This window comes from Cuculus canorus, chromosome 12, assembly GCF_017976375.1.
Source record: "Cuculus canorus isolate bCucCan1 chromosome 12, bCucCan1.pri, whole genome shotgun sequence".
Taxonomy (NCBI): Eukaryota; Metazoa; Chordata; class Aves; order Cuculiformes; family Cuculidae; genus Cuculus; species Cuculus canorus.
This window is the reverse complement of record NC_071412.1, coordinates 16,431,991-16,449,599: the sequence shown is the minus strand read 5'-3', so window position 1 is coordinate 16,449,599 and position 17,609 is coordinate 16,431,991. Positions and strand designations below refer to the sequence as shown.

General features: G+C 44.0%; 1 protein-coding gene across 2 annotated transcripts in view; it reads right to left on the bottom strand.

Moving 5' to 3' along the window:
- Positions 1-17,609, bottom strand: part of BBS4 (Bardet-Biedl syndrome 4) — a 40,835-nt gene that overhangs the window by 8,608 nt on the left and 14,618 nt on the right. For both annotated transcript variants that reach the window (XM_054077569.1, XM_054077568.1), the window contains 10 exons: positions 14,128-14,207; positions 10,239-10,302; positions 9,347-9,458; positions 8,657-8,729; positions 6,696-6,749; positions 4,765-4,892; positions 3,007-3,061; positions 1,759-1,827; positions 398-550; positions 94-265 (listed from right to left, as the gene is read on the bottom strand). In XM_054077569.1, the coding sequence (XP_053933544.1) occupies positions 94-265; positions 398-550; positions 1,759-1,827; positions 3,007-3,061; positions 4,765-4,892; positions 6,696-6,749; positions 8,657-8,729; positions 9,347-9,458; positions 10,239-10,302; positions 14,128-14,207 (960 nt within the window). The remainder of the gene's footprint in view (positions 1-93; positions 266-397; positions 551-1,758; positions 1,828-3,006; positions 3,062-4,764; positions 4,893-6,695; positions 6,750-8,656; positions 8,730-9,346; positions 9,459-10,238; positions 10,303-14,127; positions 14,208-17,609) is intronic.

Genomic DNA, 17,609 nt, shown 5'->3' with positions numbered 1-17,609 from the left:
ACCTCAAAGTCCACCCAGTTCCACCCCCTGCCATGGACAGGGACACCTCCCACTGGATCAGGTTGCTCCAAGCCCCATCAAAGCACTGCATACCTGCAAGAAGCATATACAGCTCTCCCATCTTGGGCTGGTAGCTGATTGCAGCGTTGAGGAAGTGGAACGCAGAGGCGTATTGCTGCATCGTGAGGTGGACTAACCCCAAATTGTACAAAATCTTCCAGTCCAAAGGAGCCAAGTAGTTTGCCCGCTTCAAGCAACTGATAGCCTTCAAAAACAGGAATAAGTGTGCTGTAGCACAGCCCACCCAGAACAGACCTCCTGTCTCTGCCACAAGAGGAATCTTGTTCTTCCATGAAGTTAGCCACAAATAAAAAAGGAAAGGAAAACAGATACTTACAGCTACATATTTCTTCTTCCCGAAGAAGCACATCCCAATGTTGTTCCACAGCGGAGGGCTTTCAGGCACACTGCTGGCTACCACCTTGTATTTGGAGAGGGCAACATCAAAATCACCGTGAGCCTGCATCATGCTGCCAGCTGCCAAGGTCGCCTTTGGGAGAAGACAAGAGCGACCAGGTGAGGAACTGCATTTCCCCAAGCACAGCAAGACAACAGGACAAAATCAATAAACTAAAACCATCTTGAGAGCAACCATTTCACTTATTCAGGTGCTTTCTTCTAGGGGTTGCCCAGACCAACAGTGGGAAGCAGATGGGGCCTCCAGAATCTCCCAGCGTGTAGAAGAAGTCAGGGTAAATAAGGTGAGCTCCTGCACCAACTCAGTCAAAACTGTCTCAGAAATATTGCAGCATGACAATGTTTAGGGTAAGTTCTGGGGTGACAGCAGTACTTCCTAGAGTCTGAGTCTCTGAAAAGATCTATGCACTAATAAGTTGCTTTTTAGTAACAAGTACAGATAGAAATAGTTCTGGCATAGGTTAACCGAGAGTAAAACATATGCAAGGAAGACATATGAAGCAAAGCTAGCCTAGTTCACACTGCCTGGCTGATACTGCAAATTAATGGAAAGTGCGAGGGGGGGAAAGCAAGTGATTGCAACACACTATATTTAAACCACACTAGTTTAGTGCTTTACAATATTTCACTGTGACAAGTAGAATTTGTAAGTGTAGAGGTGTTTTCACAATAACCTTCAGCATTCGTGTAGCACTTGTCAACCACACATTTCAATACTCTGATAATATCGTATAGAAGGAAAAAGAGGCAGAGACAAAGTTATATGCTTAAAAAGGGAAGCAGTTTCACAATCAGGAATGAAACATAGATGCCAAGCTTGGTTTTCCAGGCTGGAGCCAAGAGAAGTCATATTTGTATCCAACAGCTGGAAGCACAGAGTTATTAGTGATGGGATAACTCTATAATGGAGCCCACTTGTACCTGTGCTCTGTGCCTAGGAGTCACAGGAACCCAGGCACGGCTCTCAGGTTTTCTGAAACAACGTCTAGAACATTTTCCTTGCGAAGCAACTTTAATTTGTGTGCAACTTCAGACTAAAAACCAAAGGGATCAATTTAACATCCCACATGCTGCCTCCCCGCCTTTCCCTGCCTCCACACACATCCAGCTCCCTGCTCAGGGGAAGGTTCCAGAAATGTATTTCAGAGAAATACAGGGCAGGACACTTTTCGTCCTCTCCAGGTAGGACCCTCAATACAGATGACATAGCGATGATACTGGAATTAGCCTTAAGATGTGTCTCATCATCATTCAGCTGGTTTATTTCCACTCTCATGGTACCTTGTAGTTGCTTGGGTCATAAGTGAGCGCATTTCCAAGGTGTTCAAAAGCCTTCTGGTGATCCCCACGCTGGGAAAAGAAGTAAATGAGCATCAGAAATCCATGAACATGGAGTGGTTAAGAAGAACAACATGTGCTTTTATGAGCATCAGAATTTCTGATGCAAAGGGATCTAACAGGCTGGATCGCTGGGCTGAGACCAATGGCAGGAGGTTTAACAAGGCCAAATGCCGGGTCCTGCACTTGGGGCACAACAACCCTGTGCAGCGCTACAGACTAGGAGAAGTCTGGCTAGAAAGCTGCCTGGAGAAGAAGCCCCTGGGGGTGTTGGTTGACAGCCGAATGAACATGAACCAAACAGGATGCATCACTGTCCAGCGACTTCAGTGATCAATAGCGAGTGGGAAGGCTGTAGAAGCCTCTTTGAACTCATGAAGGTGAGTATCTATCCAGAGACATGATAAACCAAATAAATAAATCACAGCAGAGACCTAGGTGCTAAATTCACAGAGCAAATGTTTTACTCAAGCTACTACCATCTTACAGATCCCCCTTCCATGTCATATTCCTTCTAAATTCACACATATCCACTTAAGACATCCAAGCTTTCTATTGAATTTCCTTGTCTCTAGAGCAAGGTAATGTTCTTTGAGTTCTACATTTTATTCTCAAGCGTCTCAATGATAAGAGAAATGCCTAAGGATCTTTCCAAATAGGCACTTGCTGTAAGCTTTCCAGCCATCAGTCCTTTCAGGCACTACTGCCTATTCTTATTTGCTTGTTCATTCTTTGGGATGCTTACTTTCGGAATAATCAGATGGTCCTTCCTATACATTTTAAAGACCCAAATGCTAAGCATGCCTTTGTTATTTAAATTTATTCCGATTTTCTGCTATGGTGCATTAACATGAACGATTTCATAGTGCTTTTGTCGGAGAATAACTTGCTAGACTCCCGCTCCAGAAACAAGGTAATCGCTAGTCGTGTTTTGTTATACTTGGAGGATTTATAACAGAATTAGGGCAGTTGCCAAACAGTATTCTTGCTCTGGCTCAGGTCCAGGAACTCAACTTGCTTTTAGCAGCAAAAGGGAAAAAGAAGATGCAGAAAAGCACGCTCTGTCATGTTGAATGCAGCCTTTGGAGAGAATCGTGCAAGTCACAGGAAGGTGGATAGAAAGAAACTCTATAAAAAAAACCTTAGTCATTTTGAAAATAAGTTTATGTAACAGCTATTTGTTTTCAGTACCTGCAAGTAAAGGATCCCGAGTGTCGTAAGAAGGTCTGTGTTTTCTGGAGAAAACCTGTAATACAAGAGCCAGAGCACAGCACTGTTGATTAGCTCTTCTAGAACAAGTGAAAAACAGAACACGGCAATAGGATGCTCCATCACACCAGTATCACTGCCAGACATTAATTGTTATTGCCAAATGCAAATATTAGAATAATTGCCATGGTAGGGACTGCCTTTAAACAATATTACACTTGAGCTTTCTAAACGTCTTCTAGATATAACAGGCAAGTCAACACAGCTCTGTGAAATAGATCTGGAAGCATAAGAAGATAATGTGGGTTTGCTAAGCTTCAAAGAGAGCCTGCATCAGTGACCTGGAAATACAAAATGGGATTTTCCATCGCCTCCTATAAACCACCCTGTAAATCCATCCCAAGCCTCTTGGGCCATGTAGGACAGGCAATCCTCAGCTTTCTGATGGATCCTACATACAGGCATTGTCAGATTTTTAATTCAGCCTGTAAAAAGATTACAAACCTGGTTTCTCAGTCCAGCTGTGAACCGCTCACCACGGCTTTGCACTGCACTGCAGCCCACAGACCAGAGTGCTCAGACAGGCCCTCCCAGCTCACGCATCCCTGGCCACACACACCACTCCTTACAGCAGAGATGAGCGAAAACACACACCCCAAAGGCCTTCAATTACTGTCTGCAGCTCCCAGTCCTTCACTGCTACCATGAGGTTCACACAGCAACGCGGTGAACCCTTTTGAAAGCAACACCATTCCCAGTAGCTTTTGAAGACATAAATAGGATGAAAACAACAACAATAATGAAAAGGCAGACACCGCATTTGTGGTCTGATGCACCATAACAGAAGTAAGATCTCAATTTCCTGCTATCGAGACCGAAGAAATCTAATACACTCACAGTGGCACCTTTAAACCTCAACCTGGACAAAAACTGCCTGTGCCTGATGGTGCATAAACATAGAGCAACGACCAGAGTGGTAACAGCAGGCACAATGTAATAGGCAGTTGAGAACAAAAGAAAAGAGAAATAAATGGGAGTGAGGCAGAAGGGAGAGCAGGGGAGCACTGAGGTAAGATACATAAACCTGGTAAGATGCTTAGCAAGGATTATTGACGTAATAAACATTCTAGATTAGTCCAAATGCCTACCCAACCCAATAAACTGACAGAAAGCAGCCATTCCCTCCATTATAAAACTACACTTTAAAACACTGGTAAATCAGGAATACCCTAAAACAAGATAGATCGATACTGAGATTCAGTGACTGGGTAGGAGAAAGTCACCATGCACCAACCTGTCTCTAGTCTGCCTGCTCACATGCTTTCAAACACAAATCACTCCAATGAAAACAGTTTGTGAAACCCAGCAAACCGATTTTTGAGCGACAATCAGGGTTAGAGAGCCACCCTGGGGCAGATATTTTTGGTAGATAAACTCTTGTGATTTACGAAGTCAGTTTTGGGTAGGTTTGCTCTCAGGCATCTCTGTCCATTTGTTTTTCCCCTCTCTTCTGGCAGACCTTCAAACAGCTCCTTCATCCCTGACACGCTGTCAGCAGAAGGAGGACTGCAGCTGAGAGCAAAGACGGCTGAAGAGCCTGAAAGTGCCAGCTTTGCACAGAGACACTATAATTACCATTAGGTTTTTAATCATGTCCTCAATTCAGATCTGGGACACCAATCAAGTTTCTCTTGGCATATGATGGGATGTGGGCAGATAGAAAAAGGGACGTATTCTTACTCTACAGCTTTCTTATAGACTTCAATAGCTTTATCCGTCTGCCCCTCAAGTAGGTGAATCTTCCCCAGCATCATGTAAGTCAGATCGTGCCTGTTGAGCTCCAGGGCATGGTTCAGCTGGTCTCGTGCCTAAACACACAATCAGAAAGAATAAAAAAAACAGTAAGTGATTACAGAGACCTCAGTGAAGCAACCGCCCACGGGCAATCCATAGCAGCTAGCGAAGGGATCTGCTAACACCCCTGAGTTCGGGAACCCTGCCAGCAAAACCAAGCCCAGTTAATTGCTGAAACGAGTTCTGCATCATGAGCCACATGCTTTCAGGGACAGAAAAAAGCAACATGGAGAGCTTCAAACCAAGCCAAGAGGCAGTGACCTCCAAAGGAGGAGAGGAGCACAGGCCTGTTCTTGCATTTGAATCTGTTTGGTTTGAGGGAATCTCCAGATTTGTTCACAGGCACATTACAGTTTATTCTTCACTGAAATGCTTATTCAAACAATGAGCATGGTTTTCCAAGCGAACAAGAGGAGTGAAGCAGCTCTTGTAAGACCCACACTGATCCCCAACAGGAGACACTCTGAGCATATCTTCCTCTCATGTCCTCAGGACCATCCAGCAGGACAGCAAAGTATGTTTGCTGTCTCTGAACAACAGGTATATTAGAGATACAAATGCTCACACAGTAAAGGAATTATGCAATATGGGATATTTGTTACCAGGAACTACTGAAGACATGGCCATCCCCAAAGGCTTCATTATGTTTTAGACGTCCTCACGGAAGTACTGCTGCCCAGGGTGACTGGTACCTCTCAGATGCAGGAAAAAGCTGAGAAGTCAGCAGGTTCCACTTTGGAGGCATTACTGAACAAATCTCAGGTATGAAACTATACTCCAAAGCTTCTGGCTTTACAGTGATGCTTCAAACAGGGAACATAGCAATGGTGGGCTGCAAGGGCCACAGCACTCTGCCAGAAAAAGGAGCAGCTGGTCCAAACTGGGAATAAAAGTTTTCTAAATGCTGGTTTTATCCCTTACAAAGTAGCTCCACAGGATCAGACACAGTCCATGCTCACCACAAGCACCTAGGAGAGGGTTAACTGGAGAGCTGGGTATGGCATGCTCAGACCTCAGAACAAAACTCCATTTCAAGCTTCCAAGAAGCTCTTTATTAGGTACAAAGCTCATAAAGTTAGTGCTGCCCACACTGCAGCTATGCTCTTTCATGACTTTTGCTCCAGGCTTGGTGCAAAGGAGTTTCTCACACAGAAGCAAACCCTTTCCATGGAGGAAAAAAGGTGCCTGATGCATGTCCAGCAAACCAGCCTCATAACTCGGCTCACTGAATCCTGTCAGACCCAAGGGCAGCAAGTTTTCCTTCAGAAACCCTCTGCACAAGGTGCAGCAGTTTGAGCTGTATGCTGGGGAAACACTTTGGGTCTTTACCATCATACCACTTCTTCAAGAAGGAGGAGCTGGCATGCCCTACAAACTGCTGCTCCTCACAAAACCAGCAGTGTTTATGGCTCTGTTTTTGAAAGGCTCAGAAACAGAAGCAACTCTTGTTGGAGCACAGCTGGTTTTCTGTCTAGTTTCAGGCAGCTCTTTGAGGTTTCTCAAACACTCCTTTTAAAAACATAAATACTGTTTGAAAAACCCTGGTTCAGAGAAGCCTCCTGGCCAGCAACAAGGCTAACCTCACTTTCACTCCGATCTGACTGCATTGACTTGCAGCAGACTCAAACTAACTCAACACATACGTGGAAACAGAGACAGCTCATAAACTTTTGCTCCCAGAAACAAATGTTGAAAGGAAAAAAACTTCCTTGATACCTATCATTGTAAATGACCCACTTCAGACTACCAGAGAGAGTGAGATTTCTGGAAAAGCTGATTCCTATTTGCCAGGTGGATAAGACGAGCATTTGCATTACCTTGTTGAAGTGTTTCAGGTACATGTAGCACACACCCAGGTTGTGGCTGATCTCCTGTAAAAGAACACAGTGAAATCTCAAAAACAAATCAGCATGAGATTTGAGACACACACTACATAATCTGTCAGTGCTGAGTCACCACTGACCTGGGCAAGGAAATCCCTGCGCCTGCCCACTCCCTTCTTGCTTTGTAGGTCAAATAAACCTGTAAATTCAAGTTGCTCCAGGAGCCTGCAGAGCTTAAGTGTGACTTACACATCAAACTACAGGCCACCGAGACAAAAAAACACAGAAATAAGGATGGCCTCTCCAGAGAAAAAGAGGCAAAGACTGGTTTCTTCACTGAGATGTGACGGTTCCCAGAGAGGTCCCTGCAGCCAAGTAAGGTGCTCTTATGGGTAGCTCTCAACCTGCCCACACAGTCATTAGGCTGCACCCAGCCAGACAAAACTTGGAGATGTGCTTCATTTTCCAAAATAGAAGTCGAGCACCAGAAAGGCTCATAGCCCTTCGGCATCTTAAACACATTTGCAAAAAAAGTAGGAGAGTCACTTAGGGACCCTAAACACTCTGATGACACTGCAGGGAACAATCATGCCTCCAACCCATCACCAACAGTTTAACAGATAAGTTACGTGCACCTTCCTCACCCCGGTACATCTTGGGGAGCTGAAAAGCAAGGTCCACCAATCCCTCATTTCTATTCTGGTGAGCATTTCATTGCTTCATCAGTTTAAACAGTCTTGACCTTTATGAAGAAACCCTCTTATTTCCTCATTAACCCTCTTAGAATGATATTTTCCTCCACACAGTCTCTCCAACTGTGGAGAACAGTAATGAGTCGGTAACACCTGGTTACTACGGCTTGCAGAAAGAAAGCGCAAGGGAAGAACACAGCCTGGCGCTGCTTCCACTGCTGAGCCAGCTATGGGAAATAACTCATCCAAATACCCACTGAATTCTGCCTGCTGCCCTGTAAACTGAGCAAACTGCGGTAGCTCAGTTAGCTAAGGGAATGCAGGCTTGAAAGAAAACCCATGGCACAAAAAGTTTATGAGTTGCCTGGCACAGGATAAGCAGGATCCTGTATCGAGCCTGAATTTTAGATGTACTGAGCACCAAAAGCACAGCTAAAGTCAGTGAGTGCCTGACATCTTAGGGAATGACACCACACATAGCAAGTCTATCCTAGAAACAACACGTCTGTGGGCAGCACAGTCACCTGCAGACAGCTGCCCACAGCTAACTGCAAGCCACGGCCCCTCTCCTCTCACCCACTGTTGCTTAGAGACATGGTTTAGTGGCGAATTTAGCAGTGTGAAGTTTACTGTTGGACTTGATGATCTCAAAGGCCTTTTCCAACCTAAATGATTCTGTCAAACGTCTCCCTTTACAACTTTCTTCCTTCATTTTTGGTCTTCCTATATGGGAGAGCTAATTTAATTATTGTTCCTGTAGCTATCAGCCTATAATTTGCCAAGACAGGTAATGCTTGGTAGGTAACAAGTAATCCTCTCAGCTTGTCTGAGTGTGATCTTTCTCAATGTTGTTTTGCATTACAAAAGGATTTCCAATTACTGAAGAAAGTTTTAACGATAACCGAGGGTTTCCGAACAGGGAGCTACTTCCTATCTTTCCTAACTTGTATTTAATTTCGCTCTTGGTACCACATACATCTGTGTTAATACTGAGACTCTGCACAGCTCAAACATGTCACTCAATTTGCTGCCCCATGAAAAGAGGTGGGATTTTGCAGGTAGAAATGATGCCTTGCTCCTGTGATCCAAACCAGGCGCTGCAGAGGCTTACCTGTGCTAAAAGGGAACGCCTGCAGCTCCTCCTCTGCTCAGACAACAGGGAGAGTCAGCTCACCACTGCTTGGAATAAGTTTGCAGCTGTCCTCATAAAACCACAGATACAACTGCAACCTACAATCAACTGCAACTCCGCGCAACACTTACCCAGTCCTTTTCATCAAGTTTTGCTGCTTCATTGTACACTTCAATGGCCGCCTTGTGTTTCCCCAAAAGAAACCTGTGAAAGCATTTCAATGTTTATTTTTTTTCTTGCTCTGAAACCCTGCTATGCAATCACTGTCACCTTTACCAGTGAGAAACGACACTACTTGCTAGTCCTCCACAGACCAGCATGGGAAGCCCTGAGAAATTCAAAGTCTCAGAGATATTACAGCCTGGGCACAGGTCCCTTTCAGGGCCAAGGTCATCAATCGTGGAGAGGCTCTGCCTGACATTACTGGAGACGCAAGGAATGAACTCACAGGCTCCGCAGCCTGCCTTTGTCTCCAAGGAAAAAGACAGGTAATCTAACCAGACACCCAGCGACAGAAAGAGGTCTGTAGGGCAAATTTACACAGCCCAAGCCAGGACCCTTAACTCTGGAGCTAGAAATCTGTGTGTTACCTCTCTTGCTTAAAGCATAAAGAAAAAGAAAACACAATGGCAGCCAAGCAGATAAAAGATCCTGCTTTTAAGGGTAGCCCACGCTTCCGGAAGCCAACACAACTGTTGATAAGGGGGAAGCATGTTTGGAATTAAGCAGCCTGGGATTTTGCTTGATGCCTGGCAGAAAAAACAAAACATGGAAGGTCCTGGGTGGCACATCAAAGAGAAACAATAAAACACACCACTCACAGTGATCGTGCCACCTGCTTGAGGTTGTCAGCGCTTCGAGGGTTCAGAATGGAACATGTCTGGAAAAGTTCAAGAGATTCTTGAATTTTCCCCTCCAAGCGAAATATCAAAGCTGTAAGACAACAGATACCAGGCAAATTAGTCCATTATCTGCAGGAAAAACGTGCCTCTCTGGCAGCAGGGAAAGAAGGGGGAGTACAGATATAAAAACGCTTATCTGCTTTCACCCCCTCCTGCAGCAACTGCAGGCAGAAGCTGTGTCTGAGGGCAGGATGACAATATATGCAAAGGAAAAAACTTCTGTTCTTTAGAATAAAGGCTGTTCTAAACCCTGCTCGTTAAGATGCAGCCTGGATTTCTCCCCCTCCCCACTTCCACAGGCTGCAGTTTGTCCTTGACCAGCAAATCTCAGCAGCCCCCCCACCACAGTGCTTTCAATTGCAATGTCAAGTTTTGGGACACATTTTTTAGAAGACAGACAGCAGGAGAGGAAGAAGACGACCATCCTTAAAAGAAACAGTAAGGCAACAGTCACCTGAGGCAGGCAGCTCAGGCAGAAAGCACCCATCTGCAACACAATCAAACACACAGCCCAAACACACACCAGTACACTGAAGGCCAGGAGCCCACAGTCCAAGGAAGAACCGGTGACAAACCCACTGATAGGGACAAACCAGAAAACTCAATTCGCCCATTCATGTGAAAATCATAAACTTCAAAACTAGACCTAGCAAATGGAAAAGAAGCCAAATATTTTTAACATCTTAATTTTATGTTTCTATCATTTGCTCCCTCTATTGCTCGCTGTCTCTCAAGCCAAAATTTTGTCTCAAATAAAAAAAGTAACTTGCTTTATCAAAATTCAGACTTTCGGAGGTCTCCTACAACATACCTTGAACATAGACTGCATATTCACACAGCCCATGGGACTCCTGGAGCTGCTCTTTGATGACAGCCTGAAATGACAAAAGTACAGAGTACATACCAAACATGGTCTCACTCATCAAAAAGCCCATTAGCTGCTTCACTGTCACCCCATGAGTAAACTGCAGCATGGCAGCCTTCAGAAGAATATAAACTCTTCAAATATTTTAATAAAAGCATTCCCTATGGAAGAAAATTAATTTCCCACTGACCAAATACCTTCTGCAACCTTGATTTGGAGAATGCTACCTATAGCTGTGTTGTATCTGTGCTTATTACAGATCGCTCTACAATAACTTGAATTAGAACATCATGCAGCAGGCTAATGGAGACAGTTCTTCCTCATGTGGTGGCAACAGTGGTCACACAGGACATGAGAACGACAAAATTCATTTAATCAGAATCTGCGCTTGGAGAAGTCAATATTGACAAAGAACTTATAGCTAATTGCTGTCATATACTCCAGGAAAATGCTATAAAAGTTGTAAACTTGTATCATTTTAACAAAGCTAATGGCAAGATTTGGGTTCAGTTACAGAAACCACAATCCCACAGACAGTAAAGGCACTGGACTGCAGTTGGGATGACTACAAGAGTGCACAGGAGAGGGCAAGCTCATCGTCCTGTGTGAAGAGCTCTGCGCCAGGAACACTGAAGCCATTTTCAGTATTTCTCCCTTCATACCAAAGATAATTAGATATTACCTGGGGAAAATGCCACAAGGAATCTTGGAAAGCATCCTCTGCTGATAAGGGTCTCTACTCTAGGCTCTTTCTGAGGAAATAAATTGAATTGGAGCAACTGCAGCTGAGTCAATGAAAGCCAAATGAACAAATGACGAGTATGTGGGAAAAGGAAGGGGAAAAACCCGATAAAAATGTAAATTCTTGCTGGCTGCATTCATGCAGCTGGCAGTGTCTGGTGCGGATCCGTATTCCATAGTCACACATGACCCGAAATTACAAAACTGGCCACAGAGAGCGACCTTTGGGAGGATGAGCACCGTGGCTATGAACCATGCACATCATTTCTACTCCGAGACTCCTCTTTTGCTCAGAAGTGGAAGAGACAAAGGGAAGAAAGCACGGCTTCTGGGCTGTCAATAACCTGGTGCTCATCTGGCAGCTCTGTCAAGTGTATGACCAGTATCCCCTGCCTCCGAGACAGATACAAATGAGGGACCTGAAAACAATGAAAAAAATGAACCTCAAATCTAGCAGGTGCAAGGAAAGTGGGGTGAAGGCGAGGAGGGTCACTGCTGAGAGTCCTCACTCACAAAAAGAAACTAAAGAGGGGAAGGAAAAGGAAGAACAAGACTGCACTGCTCTGCCCCTCAGATCTGTATCTGCCAATATCTCATGGTTTACAAAGTACACCATTACATGACAGGTAACTCAGACGTAATCAGGCACCTCTGGAATATGGATGCTCTCTATTGCTTCATCTGCATAAAACCAGTTTCTCAGAGCAAGAGAGGGCAACAGAGAGCTATCTTTTAGAAATCTGATTAATTCCATAAACCCTAAAAAATCCCATAGCAAAAGGCCTTGGGCTGAGAAATATGATCTGTAATCCCAGCTTTTGCTCCCAAGTTTATTTAACTTGTCGACAGAATTTAGACATACTGGCAGGAGACCAACCCGCATGAATGATTTTCATTAATTAAAAGCATCTGCTAATTTTAATAATTCCTTCCTCGCACATAAGAGAAGTGGAAGATTTCCGTTGTGAAAAACGGTTAAAGGGCAAGGCTGGCATTGATGCAGTAAGCAGAAAACATCATTTATTGGCTTTGCATGCAAAGAGCAAGGCCTGAGTGATGATCGCTGTTTACCAGGGCTTGTCCCTCCACTCCTCTCTGCCTCTGTGATCACAGAGGATGCTGCAGCTGCAGGCTCCGGGCAATGTTTGCCTTGCATCTCACTGGGTAAGGGAAGAGGCAGAGCAAACAGCCAGCGTTATTAATCCCTCACAAGCACCAAAAATCTGTCAAAAGCTTGGCCACACCAAAATAGACACAGGAGCAGCACTATAAGGGTTAAAATCAACTTAATGCCTTCCCTTTGGGGCGGTAATGTTGCTCAGCAAACCATTGTCTTTTGTTTAATTTTTCTCATTTTGTCATGTACAAACATGGGAGCTTTTAAAGCCATGTTAGAGAGGAGGTATTTCAAAGGACTGTGTGGCAAAGAGGGTCTAGAAGGATTCAGGCTAAAATTAACAGCATCACAACTCACTCGTTTCTTCCCCGAGTCCTGAGGAAAAATTAATGGACTTCAACGGATGCCCAAACTATACAGAAATTAAGGCATTTACAATGAGTACCTCTTTCATTTTTAAAGGCATTAGCCCCAAACAGCATGTTTTGGACTTTCTTTGCTTATCCCATACAAGGACAAGCACTTGAGGCATCCAGATTAGATCCATAGCCCCACACCACAGCAGCAGAGAGACAGCGACTACCAGAGGACAGCCCAGCCCACTAAAGAGCTGAATTGCCTTTTGGGTGCACTTGTCACTGCTCAGTGACTGAAGAGGCATCCTCTCATGCTGAGGTTCCTGTCTTCTTTGGGACAAATCCCAGCCTCTGGCACACATCCTGTCACATCTGGGCGAAAGGATGTAGGTGATGTAACCTGCTATGGTCTGGTGCCAAACTCTTCCAACTTCACTGCAAAAGCTCTGGTTTGTGAGCCCTGAGGAAAGGCTTTGCTGCCTTTTACTGTGACAGCTACTGCAAAGCCCGCCTGCTAAGTTAAAAAGAGTATTAGCTGTCTTCTCTCCATTTTTCTCCATATTTTGCTTGCTTTCATGACTGATGAAGACATGGAGAAGTCAATGTTGCCACTGTACCATCCACTTGGTTATTTTCTCTGTTTTCCTGAGCTGTAGAGCTTTTCTGCACTCTGATTCTACATCACATCACAGAATCAGTAAGCGTACACAATCAGAGACCAAAAAAAATGCAGTCACATCAACAGAAAAGGGAAACAACTTTTTATTTAGATTGCTAGTCCAACTTCTGTTTATATCTATTTAAACCAAGATCTGAGAAGAAATCACTCTGCTACTGATACAACCCTCCAGCTCCATTAATTGAAAGCTAAATTAATTTCCTCCAGCCCGCCACTTTCATAAGCACCCCCAGGAGTTCTCCAGCAGAGAGAGACAAGTCCTAACAAACCCTCGTGTTTCAGAAGGGAAAAAGTCCTTTCAGATCTTCTTTGCACATACAGAAACAGAAAGGCACCTCTTATTCCCCTCCTCTTGCCCACTGGCACACAGTATCTTCAAGCACACGTGTTCATTTTGTCATGATAAAGTGCCATTTAATAGATTTGCTGTTTCCTTAATGCACTCACTGTTACAATCCCAAAGCAAACAACCACTTCCAAGCTACCTACCAAACCCAAGAGAAATTAAAGGGTACAATGTATCATGCGTAAAATGAAAGGGTTTTGTTCAAAGGTAATGAAGATCTGTGTTTTCAGACTTGGTAATAATGTTTTACTCAATTGAAGTGTTTTTCATAGCGTCTCTGTAGTACCAGAGAGACCTGCAATGTGGAACTGTGTTATTATCAGTCTGGAAGACCCTATCCATCACTTGGAACAAGAGAGGTTTCCAATTCTTTCCATTTTTCCCCTCCCAAAGACATCCTGAGGTCCAAAGAACTGCACATATGAATACTGAAGGCAGCAAGGATCTGAGAACATTAATTTTACCTGTATGTTCTCCTGGTCCTCTTATTCCAAAAGAAATCAGGAAAGAGGGTGGTTTGCAAAGTGGAATGAAGACTATCATTTTATAATGCTAGCAGAATACTTCTAATGCAAAGCCTCAAAGGCAGCTCTTACCTTACACTCATCGTAGTCTCTGCGAACATACAGAAGATAGATCAACCAGTTCCTCCTCTCCAGGGGTGGTAAATCTGATGCTACATGTAAAACATTAACAGAAGGCAGGAAATCAGCCTGATGCGCAGATGGTAGTCACAGCACAGAGATATTCTGAAGTGCCCCACCTGCAAGCACAACGAATTCAAGAACCACAACTGCACTGGGCAGTGCCATTAATCACTTGACTTGAAGCTGGAGTGTGAACATATAAACAACATCTGGTTTCATTTCACTTCTCAAACTGATGGATAAAACGCATTGTTCAAGATAACACCCTAAATAAGGGGGTCCCTAAATAATTTTCTTAGCAGAAAACACATCTCTCCTTAGCAGAAAACACACCCCTCAAAAGACTTGAGATATTGGCTTCTTCTGGTGCAGTTACTGGAGCAAACAGCTCCAAGCACCAACTGCGTGCACATTTTAATTCAACACAAACGCTGGTGTGGTGGGATTGGTTCTTCCAAATATGCAAGAAGCAGCTTGGAGGAAACAAGCAGGGTTCACCTTTTGGAACTAGGGCAGGAGAATCAAAAATCTTTAAAATAAATTTGTGGGAGTGAATGAGAAGGAAATGGGCGATACACGCAAACAGGGATTTTGGAGACGTCGTCTGTCTGAAAGTGTAAATAATTTAGAGAGGTCAAACTTAGTTCTTTGAAACTGTGAAGGGACTACGAAACATCACAGGTCTGAGATGCTGTGAAGCTCCTGGCAGAAAAATGTATTTGATGCAGTAGAGGAGAAAGACCTGTGCTTCAGCATTTCAATCCCAAGGAGCTTGCAGCAGTAATTATGGCAAATCACGAATGGATGTTGCTTAGTGATATTCCTGTTGGGCTTAAAAGTTTAACACACTGCTGTGCATTTCATTAAGGCTTGAAATGCATTGCTTGTTACTCATTTCCACAGTTCAGATGCGGGTAGCTGAGAGGTAACCATAGCAACTGACAAAAAAAAGCTATATGTTTGCAAGTCAATATTATGACAGAAGTGCCGAAGCAAAGCAAGGCGAGGACTGTCGCAGGAGCCGGGGCAGCATGTGGGCAACACAACACCAGGCCACCTTCTCCCGGCCCCGCAAAGACCCACACCACCAAGGGAGAGGCAGGCTGGTTTCCAGCAGCCCAGAGCAGACAGTACCATATGAAGCACTGCAGAGCCTCCTCTGCCAGCTGGCAACACGGGTCATGGCCAGCGTAAGAAACTCTGCAGCTGGAAGGACTGAATCACGTCGGCAGGCGTTATCAGTGCAGTGTCATTATCTGTCAGAAACACTGAGCTTTAATCACACAAGGACTGCACCTGCGGCTAGAACCAAACACATCTCTCAAGCCTGCTAGGCTCTCCTCTACAATTCACACCACATCTAGGATCATTGAGAGCACTTCCAAACAACTAGAATTTCTTCTTCTGATGAAAATAATATTTGTAAAGACTTTCTGGGTTTGGTTATTATTCCTTTTTTTAAGTTCTAGAATAACCAGCCAGGTTTATATTAAGATGGAGCTGAGATTTAAGTGTAAACACCAGCAACTTAAGGTCAAATACCTTATACAGAAGGTTCAGCTACCCTAAAAACAAACAGAAAAAATCACAGTCCAAACAAAAAAGTAATCCAAACAAGCTAAGCCTACCAAAACGCACAGATCAGGGACCCAAGTGTTCTCAAAATCTGCTTTACTGTGTGATATCTGGATCTTTGTAAGGCATTCTAACATCCCTATTCCCAGAGCAGATTCACTGATTTCTGATGACTTCATGTTTTCCACTTGTCCTTCTTACAGCAAAACCATGAAGAGAAGAGTTAAGAGGCTGTCTAAATAGCTACAAAGTGATTGAAAAAGCACAATTTCATGTAGAGTCTGGAGAGCTGCTATTCTGAACTCCATTGAGGCATTACCTAATTCATTAATGGCTTTGTAACGACTTCCCTGTGTAGTTACTACAGGGGCTCGGGTTAGACAGAACTTTCTTTTCTGAGAAACAGAGCACTTGGGGATGCTAGAAATGAGCTGCAGAAAGCCACCAGACTGGTGAGCTCTTCCTGTGTAGTGTGTCCTGGTGCCACTATCCAATGGGAAATTCTGAACCAGCCATGTGTCTTGGACAATTCCTGCTTGCTTTTGTAAGCATGGATTTAAGAGTAGACATTGCAAAATATCTATTTAACAGTAAAGATTTTTATTGCAGTCAAAACTAAAGTATACTTTTCCATTTTGTGTCTACCAAGACACCCTAAAATTACAAAATCCCAGATCATTACATACAATGAAAACATCTTAAATTAATCAGAAGACCCTCAGACATATCCTACCTGCTCTTAGATACTGCTTGTAGCACATGCCTTACTGGGAGGTTAAGAAGAAACAGAGAGCACCATAAACATTAAAATATATAGAAAAGCAAGCTGACCGGGCTGTGCTGCCAGCTGAGTCGGGAGAGACCAAATTGTTAAGAGCCTACACGCACGTTTGGGGCTAAGTTAAGAGGACAGTACATCAGCGAGCAGATGGAAGATGGGTAGTTCAACTTCTGAAGGAAAGAGCTTTTTCACACTTCTAAGACAAGAGGGACATGATACTCCACTCCCACACTATGGAAACGCCTGCTGAGCACAGGGCTGGAATGGAAGAGATACTGAACGTCAGAGCGAATGCTGAGCAAAGTACCAAGCTGCAGAAGAAAGGGTAGCACAGACACCGCCAGCCTTCTGCATCACAGGGGACAAGGATGCAGAGAAGGCACCTGACATTGCTGGGCTGAGAGTGTGCAGAGCAACCAAAGTGCACCAGAAACACAGCGTTCACATCTGCAGAAATGAACCACTTCTGCTTCCCCCAGCAATACACCCATCTAAAGATAACCATGTGGAACTGGGGAAGCAGAGGGAGTTTTTATGCTCCTAAAACTCATTTGGAAATAGCAACAAACCTGACTGAGGGGACAGTACCTTTTTTTTTTATTTTTTCTTTTCCCTAAGACAAGCAAATTTAATGAAGGCAAACAGTTCTGATGTATTTAAAAAAAAAATAAAAATATGTCTAGATTATACATAAGTTAATTTTATATCTGAATACAAGACATGCACAAAGATGCACAGAAGGAGCGCATCTGTCCATAGACCCCCTGAGCCTGTTCCAGAAAGAAAATGTGAAGAGTTTGACTCCCTCTCTGAAGAAATCCAACACAAACACCATGAACCAAACCTGGTGCAGAACCCATAGAAGACAGAGAAGAGAGGAAGGCATAGAAACTGTGAGGTAATTCATAAACTTGACAAAGGAACTTGTCTCATCCCCAACAAAAGGCTGTGGGAAGTAAAGGATTATTAACAAACTCTGTATTCAGAAGCAGAAAGAGTTCATGCAACTTATTCACACATCTCTCCAGAGCCACAACCATCTTAACTTGCACTTCTGTTTTCCCTGGAGAGCAGT